Source organism: Lagenorhynchus albirostris, chromosome 7 (genome assembly GCF_949774975.1).
Source record: "Lagenorhynchus albirostris chromosome 7, mLagAlb1.1, whole genome shotgun sequence".
Taxonomy (NCBI): Eukaryota; Metazoa; Chordata; class Mammalia; order Artiodactyla; family Delphinidae; genus Lagenorhynchus; species Lagenorhynchus albirostris.
Genome location: NC_083101.1, coordinates 52925213 through 52936795, shown reverse-complemented (window position 1 = coordinate 52936795; position 11583 = coordinate 52925213). Strand labels below are relative to the sequence as shown.

Sequence of the window (11583 nt, the reverse complement as noted above, 5' to 3'; positions counted from 1 at the left end):
TGGTTCATCCCAGGGGATTCTCTCTCTCAGTCTTGTTAACTTTTTTTCCTACCACGTGCGCTGCGGCAAGAGCTTGCCCCGCTCTCTGCAGGAGACGGTGACTCAGGCACCAGGGTTTCGGTCCCTTAGAACTCAAAAACCAGAGGCAGTGTTTGTTGAGCTCAGCTGTTATCTGTTTATTAGGAAAGCACCAACACCACGTTCTTGGAAATTACTGGAATTTTATTTGCCTCAGGCTTATGACTTGCAACCAAAGACATTGTGCAAAGAAAGCAAAGATTAAGTACACTTGAGGGAGAAGGAGACGATACACATGGGTAACACAGGAGATCAGGTTGACAAAGGAAGCCATCCATTACACTATATAGATTGCAATATTCAATAGCGATTTCAACAAAACTTTTCTTTTAAATCAAGAGCAAAAAATTAAGCAATGTTTACAGTAGACATAAATCTTATACAATTCAAAAAGCGTTTTTTCCAGATCATAGAGCATAAAATGGAAAAATGTCTATGTAGGTGAAGTCTAACTACTGTACATTTATCGCCTATTAAAGTTGCTTATATGTACCACAGTGTAAAAAAAAAAAAACAATACCGAACAAATAAAAACCTTGAAAATTGCCTGATGAAAAATAAAATAACCAGTGGCTTTTAATGGCTTCTCCTGGTTATCAGTGCTACAAAAAGACAAAAATCTTCTCATCTGAACAGGTGATAAAACCAGGCACAATCAAACCGTTACCAAGACCCACCCATAGAAATATACTATCCACCCACATATTTTCCATCAAAAGCTTTTTTGTTTGTTTTAATCTTTGAGGCCCATTTGGTCACAATATGTTACAAAGATTTGTGTATGAGCGTGTGTTTCTTTACACCATGATATCATATGTTTGTCTGGCACTATCCTAAAGCTAGCTTATAGATGATAATGATACAGAAACAACCCAGTGCCCATATGACAAATGAACTCACTGAGTGGAGACGAGAGAGGGGAGAAGGAGTTCAGTTCTACCAAGAAAAAAATGTCCATACTGATCACTCATCATCAGTCCCACTAGCTTCTGACTGTTCCTAAAAGTAAAAATAAGAAAGACAATAAGCCATCAAGAGGCAATGTAGCAAAGACATGACATTTTGGAAACAGTTGACCCTCCCAGTAAAGAGGCATCGACAGCCTCTATGCGGAACAGGGGAGCTCCCGCTTGGAAATCCCACAGCAATGCCCGCTGTCTATGCCAGTGTTTTGCTCTATTGCACTTGGGCGTGGAAAGTTCATGGCTATTGAGTTCTAATTTTAGCACTACGTTTTTAGGACATTCACGGGAGAAGAAAATTCCACGCATTTGCTGTCTACTTAAAGAAAACATAGGATTTTAAATGTATTTGAAGATGCTTGTGTCGAGGGTTAAAGGCTGGGTGGGGTGGGATGAGAATGCTGAACCTTTTCAACAGACCCAGATAGCGGCACGTTGAAGGAAAATCAAACTAGCATAGGCGCTAACATGGAAAATTAACCTTCCAGAAAGAAAAAAGAAGGGGGTGTGGGGTAGGGAACCTGAGGTCCTCTTGAAAGTGAAAGAAATAGAGGGCCCTTTAAAAGGCACTGTATTAGAAGCCTGTGCCAGGCACTGCTACCTTGTGGACCACACAGTCAGGGACAGTGCACCAGACTGAGTTAATGCTCTCTGGGTCTGAATTCAGCCTCTGCTGTTTACTTCCATGCCCTGCAGCAAAACACACATAACCTAAGCACTGATTTCTGTAATATGTTGAGAGTGACATCTGTCTTAGGATGCTAATATTAATAAGCACTGAATATGGCGCCACCTGGAGAGGTCCTTATGTCAGGGCCTGGCTCCATCAGGGCTCCCTGAATTTTTCAAATATTAAAAATAACACCTCTAGGTACTTAAAGATGCATCTGGGTTTTCCGCACGGCACCTGAAATAGCAACTCAAACCCCAAAGTAACTCTATCATCCCACTTAGTGTCAGTCTTCCACGGAATCATTATTTCCTCTATATACTGCTGTATCCTAGGCACTATGCTGGGTGTTATGGATATAAAATATTAACGAGCCGTGGAGAATCTCTCTTTGTAAGTAGGCACTGGGAAGATATGAAAGGGGAAAAGGGAACTTGATTTAGTAAGTTTTTCACTTTTGAAGACTATTCAAAAGGCAATAAACAAAACCCCAAATTCTTTGTTTTCAATCACGCAGCTCAGTTCACATCCCTCAACACCAAATCTTTACATTTTCATTTCTGGGTAATGAAGCATAGAGGTTGGCAGGGGCCTGGGAGTACGAGAGGGAGACAGATGTGGGGAGAGTGTCCGGACCTCAGGCAAGGCAGCCGCACTTACATTTCCATCCGGCTCTTCATCGCTGTCAAAATCGCTCACCACAGGTTTGGCTTTTCCTCGATTTGGCCTTTTCTTGCCTTTTCCTTTGTCCCGGCCTTTGTCATCTTTTTTATTGAGCTTGATTTTCACCTTAACAGATTTTGCTACAACAAAACCAAAACACACAGCAATGAGGAATCAATCACAGGGAAATCTTTTTTTTTTTTTACATGTTTATTGGAGTATAATTGCTTTACAATGGTGTGTTAGTTTCTGCTTTATAACAAAGTGAATCAGTTATCCATATACATATGTTCCCATTTCTCTTCCCTCTTGCGTCTCCCTCCCTCCCACCCTCCCTATCCCACCCCTCTAGGTGGTCACAAAGCACCGAGCTGATCTCCCTGTGCTATGCGGCTGCTTCCCACTAGCTATTTATTTTACATTTGGTAGTGTATATATGTCCATGCCACTCTCCCGCTTTGTCACAGCTCACCCTTGCCCCTCCCCATATCCTCAAGTCCGTTCTGTAGTAGGTTTGTGTCTTTATTCCTGTCTTACCCCTAGGTTCTTCATGACATTTTTTTTTTCTTAAATTCCATATATATGTGTTAGCATGCGGTAATCTTTTTACGGGTAGGAAAATGATCGCCTACCTGCAGATGACAAACCCAACAACCCCGAGTGCCCTGAACATTCTCAGACTGATTCAAGCCTGTTCTCCATTGTCCTCCCTAGTTATAGTTAGCACCCCTTTCACTTGCAAACATGCCTAAGTTTGCATGATAAGTTACACAGTCACCCTAAATGGGCAACAAGAAGGAATGAGGTCCCAGAGGGAAGCTGGGCTGGGTCCTTTCCAGGTCTCCTAATGGATGAACAGGGATCTTCCTAACCAGGACAGCGAGGGTGGCCTTACCTACTGTGTGGAGGGGTGTGGGCATTTTAAATTTTTCATTACAAAAATATTTTCTTATAATGAAGTTTTATTGGAGTACAGTTGCTTTACAGTGTTGTTAGATTCTACTGTACAGCAAAGTGAATCAGCTATACGTAGACATACATCCCCTGTTTTTTGGATTTCCTTCCCATTTAGGTCACCACAGAGCACAGAGTAGAGTTCCCTGAGCTATACAGTAGGTTCTCTTTAGTTATATACTTTATACATAGTATCAATAGTGTATATATATCGATCCCAATGTCCCAGGTCATCCCAGCCCCCCCCTCCTCCCCTTGATGTCCATACGTTTGTTCTCTACGTCTGTGTCTCTATACCTGTTTTGCAAAAAGATCATCTATACCATTTTTCTAGATTCCATATATATGTGTTAATATACGATATTTGTTTTTCTCTTTCTGACTTACTTCACTCTGTATGACAGTCTCTAGGTCCATCCACATCTCTGCAAAGGACTCAATTTCATTCCTTTCTATGGCTGAGTAATATTCCATTGAATGGCCATCATTGAAAAAATCTACAAACAATAAATGCTGGAGAGCGTGTGGAGAAAAGGGAACCCTCTTGCACTGTTGGTGGGAATGTAAACTGATACAGCCACTATGCAGAACAGTATGGAGGTTCCTTCAGAAACTAAAAATAGAACTACCATATGACCCAGCAATCCCACTGCTGGGCATATACCCAGAGAAAACCATAATTCCAAAAGACACATGCACCCCAATGTTCACTGCAGCACTATTTACAATAGCCAGGATACAGAAGCAACGTAAATGTCCATTTAAAATAGAACTTTGACATTAAAAAGCATACATAAGTGTAAAAGGTTTAAAAAAAAGCCAATGATTTTTACTGTGTAAATAACTTCAGCTGACTTAAAAAGAAAATTCATAGGTGAATATTTTTAACAGTACAGAAAGGTACAAAATGGAAAGTAAAAACAAAACAAATGAATTTGAAAGGTTTCTTTCCCTATCTCTAGTCTCTCACCCTACTGGTCTCTTTCTGGTGATTATTTCCAGAAAAAGAAGTATACCTCAATATTTGAAAATATACACATCCCTGTGTATGATTCTCTATTGATAGATGACATAAATTTCTGTATAGAGAGATATAAAGAATTCAAGCATATACACATACAGAAAGATGGCATCCCCTTCCACTCTCACAGGGCTATTCTGAGGATAGAAATAAAAACACATGGAAGAAAGAAGTCCAAGTGTTATACCATAGTTAGAGGTGCACATCCCAAGGTTCACAGCAAATCTGTTCCCTGGCATTGTTCTGGGACAGGTGTCCACAGAACAGCGTTTTTAGGGATGGATGATGAAGTGACTGACAATGCAAGTCTCTCTTTCAAACCAGTTTTGTTAGAATATTATGTTTGGTGGGTCTCAAGGAACCTAGAAATAGATGTTGTCATGGAGAGAATCAACTCCAGAAAGAATCTTAGAGATGAGAAATTTCCAGACTTCTTTTGTGAAGGGGAAGGACCCATAAAACGTTTCCAGAAGTGAAGTCTTCCATGGAAGTACAGGCTAACAAAAAAGATGAGAGCAGAGATGTTCTGAACTGAAGTGCAGGGGCAGCAAATGCCCTTCCCCCATCCCAAACAGGGCTGGCAAAAGGCTGGCAAACCTAGTGCTCAAAACAGTATTCCTAGCCCAGGCTTCCGTATATCACACCCAAATGTCTACTGCTTAATAAGCTATAAGGTGGGGACTTGACGAAAAGACTGGGGATGCAAAAGTCTACCGATTAATGGAAATGCACGAAGCTGTGAAAACCTTTAAAAATGTAAAAAGTAATTTGGAAAGAAAAAGTGAAATATCTTTATCTACACAGGTGTGGCTCTTCCTGACACGGGAGTACAGGAAATCCATGGGCAGTGTGAAAGGGCAGAAGACTGTCAGTAAAGGTAAGAAAATACATCCTCGAGAACATAATCTAAATACTCACTGGAGTGTGGGACACTCAAAAGCTATGAGGCTTTGTGAAAACCCACCTGAAAGGCTGCCATGGGCAGCTAGGCTAATAAACTGGACCATCAGATGGGCCCTTTAAACAGCATCCTAAGGCTTTATGACACCACTACACAGACCTATGACAAGTTCCAGTTAACCAGGGTGGCAGGCAGAATAGTGATGGCGCCCAGAGACGTCCATGTCCTAATTCCCAGAACTTGTGAATATGTTACTTTGCATGGCAAAAGGGATTCCACTGACCTTGAGATGGGGAGATTACCCTAGATTAACCAGGTAGGCTAGGCCCAATCTCAATCACACGGGTCCTTCAAAGTGGAAGAAGATGAGGTTCTGATTTAAGAAGGTGACACAAGAAGACCCTGAACTTACCTCTTCCCACGGACACACCGAATCTAAGGTATGTATGGAACAACCTTCTCTGAAAAAGACCTAAAAACTAGCTCAGTGACACCTACACATTGGACAAATGTGGAGAAACCCACACTGAAGCAAGTAAGAAAGGCAGAGAGGCTGATACATGATCTCATGATAAATGCCATCCTTGGTGCAGTGACCCACAACTGGAAAGGAACTGAAAACCTGAAGCTTCTCTAGGAGGGGTGAAGGTTTGAACCCCACATCAGGCATCCCAACTTTTAAGTCTTGCACCTGAGGGATGCCCCCAAAACATCTAGCGTTGAAAACCAACAGGGCTTGTGTCCACAAGACCCACAGGGCTACAGCCAGTACAGAAATGGCTCGTAAAAATCTCATGCTCAGACTCACCTGCCCCAGGACCCAGCTCAAAGTCAGCTGATGGAGAGGCACCCAGACTTCACATAAAAGAGGCTTATTTGCTTATCTTAAAGCATCAACCTAGGGATGAGCATCTAAGTTAACCCATATCTAAGGGCTGACCATCATCCCTTCCAGAGAACTTGGCAGAGGGGGGATGCTATCTTTGCACTCTCCCTCTGCCACACTCCAGAGCACTAGTGTCTCTTGGAGGGGAGCTTTCACATACGCCCGGTGCCCTGGTTTTTGCGAGTGCTATCCAGGGGATACCTTCAGATTGCCTGCTTCTGGTGGTCAGTGGGACTTAGGCCTGTGGTCCCACTGGACTGTATATTTGCAAACTTTAAAAAGCTGCTGCCTGAGGGTCTGGCTTCCAATCAGCCTGAACCTAGGTGTTGAGATCCTCCCTTCTAAGACAATGACTGACAGGTCTTGGCACACCCTCCACTATTGGGAGCCACTACATGTAGGCTGCTTGGACAATCACAAAGGTGTGAGAGACAAGGAAGAGTCAGGGTGTAGGTTGAAGGATAAAGTTTTTGTCTCCTACGTGAGGCCGCTCCTTCAAGACTGGGAGAGATGGCTGTTTTATCAAATGAGAGAGTCAAGAAAAATAGAGAGAGGCATATGTTCCAAATGAAAGAACAAGATAAAACCTGAGGAAAAAAAGTCTTTCATGAAACAAAGATGAATGGCTTAGCTGATTGATAGAATTAAAAATAATGGTCATAAAGATGCTCACTGAACTTGGGAGAAGAATGAATGAAAACTGACAACTTCAAAGAGAAAACACAACCCTTGAACAACATGGGGGTTAGGGGCGCCAAACCTCTGTGCAGTCAAAGATGTGTGTATAACTTTACAGTTGGCCCTCCGTATCTGGGCTTCTGCATCCACAGATCCAACCAGCTGCAGATTGTATAGTACTGCTGTATGTATTTATTGAAAAACGAACAACCTGCCTCCACGTGGACCCATGCAGTTCACACCTGTGTTGTTCAATGGCCAACTTTATAAGCAAGTACCAAACAGAAGTCACAGAGCTGAAGAATATGATAACTGAACTGAAAAGTACACTAGAGGGGTTCAACAACAGACAAGATGAAGCAGAAGAGAGATCAGTAAACTCAAAGACAGGGCAGTGAAACTCATCCAATCAGGGCAGCAAAAAGAAAAGAATGAAACGGAGTGAAGATGACTTAAGGGACAAGATAAAGTGGACCAATATTCACACTGTAGGGCTCCCAGAAAGAGAGAGAAAGGGGCATAAGACTTATTTGAAGAAATAATGGCTGAAAACTTCCCTCATCTGCAGAAGGAAATACATCCAGATCCAGGAAGAGTCCCAAATAAGAGGGACCCAAAGAGACCCACACTTAGACGTACTACAATTAAAACGTCAAAACTTAAACACAAGAAGAGAACTGTAAAAGCAGCAAAAGAAAAACAAACAACTTGTTACATACAAGGGCAACCCCCCACAGAAGACTATGGGTAGATTTTTAAGCAGAGACTTTGCAGTCCAGAAGTGAGTGGCACAAGACAGTCAAAATAGGGCTTCCCTGGTGGCGCAGTGGTTGAGAGTCCGCCTGCCGATGCAGGGGACACAGATTTGTGCCCCGGTCCAGGGAGATCCCACATGCCGCGGAGCGGCTGGGCCCACGAGCCGTGGCCACTGGGCCTGTGCGTCCGGAGCCTGTGCTCCGCAACGGGAGAGGTCACAGCAGTGACAGGCCCACGTACCGCAAACAAACAAACAAACAAAAAAAACAAGACCTATCTATAGGCTGCCTACAAGAGACTCACTTCAGCTTTAAAGACACACACACTGCAAGCGAGCAGATGGAAAAAGGCAGTCCATGCAAACGGAAACCAAAAGAAAGCTGGGGGCAGCTATACTTGCATCAGACAAAAGAGACTTTAAAGACTGTAGTAAGAGAAATAGCAAAGGGTCAATACAAAAAGAGGAGATAACATTTATTAACAGACATAGAGGGAGAAATAGACGGCAATACAATAATATTAGGGACTTTAATACCTTTCTTTCATTAATGGACAGATCATCTAGACAGACAATCAATATGAAAACACTGGCCTTAAATGACACACTAGACCAGAGGAACTTCACAGTTATATATGGAACGTTCCATTCAAAAGCAACAGAATACACATACTTCTCAAGTGCACATGAAACATTCTCCAGGATAGATCATATGTGATGCCTCAAAACCATGTGAGGCCTTAATAAATTTAAGCAGATTGAAATATCAATAAGCCTTCTCAACCATAATGACATGAAACTAATCAATTACAGGAGGAAAACTGGAAAATTCACGTATGTGGAGATTAAACAACCTTCTACTGAACCACCAATGGCTCAACAAGGAAACCAAAAGAGTAAATTAAAAGATACCTTCAGACAAATGAAAATGGAAATCAAACACGCCAAAATTTACAGGATGCAGAAAAGTAACCCTAGAAGGGAAGTTCAGTGATAAATGCCTACATCAAGAAACAAAAATCTCAAATAAAACACCCTGACATTATACTTCAAGGAACTACAAAAAGAAGAACAAATGAAGTCCAAACTTAGTAGATGGAAGGAAACAGCAAAGATCAAACTGGAAACAAACAAGCAACAACAACAACAAAAGAGAGAGTAAAAAGACAATAGAAAAGATCAATGAAACTAAGGGCCGGTTCTTCGAAAAGATTAAAAAAAAATGAACAAATCTTTAGCTACAAATCATAGCTACACTCACCAAGACGAAAAGAGAGAGGACTCAAATAAAATCACTAATGATAGAGGGGATGTTACAACTGTTATCAGAGAAATGCAAAGAATCACGAGAGACTACTATGAACGATTATGTGCCAACAAATCATACAACCTAGAAAAAAACAGGTACATTTGTAGAACCAGACAACCTACCAGGACTGCATCACGAAGAAAACAGAAAAAGACCAATTACTAGTAAGGAAGTTGAGGCCACAGTCAAAAACCTCCTGTTAAACAAAAGTCCAAGACCAGATGGCATCACTGGTGAATTCTGCCAAACACTGAAAGAAGAATTAGAATGAATACCTATCCTTTTCAAATTTTTGCCAAAAAAAACTCCAAAACCAAAAACAAACAAAAAATGGAAGAGGAGGGGACACTTCCAAACTCATTTTACGAGGCTAGCATTATGCTGGTACCAAAACCAGACAAGAAGGCTGCAAACAAAGAAAATTATAGGCCAATATCCCTGATGAACATAGATGCAAAAAATCCCCAACAAAATATTAGCAAAGTGAATTCAAGAATACATTGAAAGAATCATACACCATAATTAAGTGGGATTTCTTCCAGGGATGCAAGTTGGTTCAACATCAATATATCAATCAATATGATACAACACATTAACAGAATGAAGGCTAAAACTTATAACGATCATCTCAGTAAAATGGTACATGTGAACTTATTTACAAAACAGAAATAGAGTCACAGATGTAGAAAACAAACTTATGGTTACCGGGGGGGAAAGGGGGTGGAGGGATAAACTGGGAGCCTGGGATTGACATATACATGCCACATGATCCAGCAATCCCACTCCTGGGCACATATCTGGAGAAAAACATAATTATATGAAAAGACACATGCACCCCGATGTTCACTGCAGCACTATGTACAGTAGCCAGGACATGGAAGCAACCTAAATGTCCATCCACAGAGGAATGGATAAAGAAGATGGGGTACATATACACAGTGGAATATTACTCAGCCATAAAAGGAACAGAAAAATGCCATCTGCAGTGACATGGATGGACCTAGAGATTATCATACTAAGTGAAGTAAGTCAGACAAAGACAAATATCATGATGTCGCTTATAGGTGGAATCTAAAAAAGCAATACAAATGAACTTATTTACAAAACAGAAACAGACCCACAGACTTAGAAGACAAACTTACAGACACTAAAGAAGAAAAGTGGCAGGGGTGGTGGGGGCAGTGGGTGGGAAATTAGGAGTTTGGGATTAACACATACACACTACTGTATATAAAATAATCAACAAGGACCTACTGTACAGCACAGGAAGCTCTACTCAGTATTCTGTAATAACCTATATGGGAAAAGAATCTGTAAAAGAATGGATACACGTGTAACTGAATCACTTCACCTTACGCATGAAAGGAACAACATTGTACATCGACTATACTCCAATACAAGAGAAACATTTTTAAAAATTAAAAAAAGGACATTTGTGACAACATGGATGGACCATGAGGGCTTTTATGCTAAGTGAAATAAGTCAGTGAAAGACAGATTCTGTATGATCTCACTTATATGTGAAATTAAAAAGAAAACAACTGAACTCACAGATACAGAGAACAGATAGGGTGGCTGCCAGAGGTGGGGTGGGAAATGCACGCAGAGAATCCAAAGGTATAAATATCCAGTTATAAAATAAATAAGTCGTGGGGTTTAAGGTACGGCATGGTGAGTATAATTAATAACGCTGTAGTGCATATTTGAAAGTTGCCAAGAGAGTAGATCCTCAAAGTTCCCGTCACAGGAAAAAAATTTTTTCTGACTATGTGTGGTGATGGATGTCAACTAGATTTAGGTGTGATCATTTCCCAATTGTATCATTATGCTGTATATCTGAACCTATTATTATATGTCAATTATACCTCAACAACAGCAAAAAAAACGTGGATGAAGAGGAGGCCGAAGAGAGGGTCAATGAGATGCAACATGAGAAAGAGACACAAGGAAGTGGATTCTCCCCTGGAGCCCCGACAAAGGAAGGCAGGCTGGTGACACCTTGGTTTTGGCCCAGAGAGACCCACAGTAAACCCGTGACCTACAGGGTTGTGAGATAATAAATGTAAGTTGTATTGAGGCACTAAGTTTGTGGTAATTTGTTAGAGAGGCCATAGAAAGTTAACATAACAAGTCTCCGGAGAGAGTAGAGCAAACGTATCTCAACCGATAGCTGGGATAAGAAGGTAGCTATTTGAAAACAGATTAGAAATCTCGCTCTAAAACAAGGAAACGTTTAGCTAAGATATGCTTTTGTAGACTAAAACATCAAATGCTACGATATTAAAACTAGGGAGTAACCATATGAAACTGAAAAAGGTTAAATTAATACTGAAAAGGCAGAATCACTAGAAAGAATAATACTGAGAACACATGAGGGTATGGGGAAACAGACACGTACGTACACCGCTGACCAAGATACCAACTCCATTCTGTGCAGCAATGTGTATGTGTCAGATGTTTTTACAGTGTGTGCAGTGGTTTATGGGTTAGAATTTTCAGGAGAGCGTTATTTGGATTGAGATTACTAACTATGTTTTGGTACACTCACATTAATGGATGTTAATATATGTATTGCTGTATAAAAACACTGCTATGGAAAAATATTTGTAATAGAAAAACCATGCTACAAAAACAGTGTGCTATACTTTTATAAACAAAATATTTATGTATATAAAAAGACTGGAAGGCAACTGGAGTTAAATGTATA

General features: G+C 40.9%; 1 protein-coding gene across 4 annotated transcripts in view; it reads right to left on the bottom strand.

The window, feature by feature from the left end:
- Nucleotides 1-201: 201 nt before the first annotated feature.
- Nucleotides 202-11583, bottom strand: part of SMARCA2 (SWI/SNF related, matrix associated, actin dependent regulator of chromatin, subfamily a, member 2) — a 172936-nt gene continuing 161554 nt past the window's right edge. For all 4 annotated transcript variants that reach the window (XR_009541587.1, XM_060155018.1, XM_060155017.1 and 1 more), the window contains 2 exons: nucleotides 2371-2513; nucleotides 202-1077 (listed from right to left, as the gene is read on the bottom strand). Coding sequence is in view for 3 of the 4 variants with exons in the window: in XM_060155018.1 (XP_060011001.1) it covers nucleotides 1042-1077; nucleotides 2371-2513 (179 nt within the window). In the remaining variant the exon portion in view is untranslated. The remainder of the gene's footprint in view (nucleotides 1078-2370; nucleotides 2514-11583) is intronic.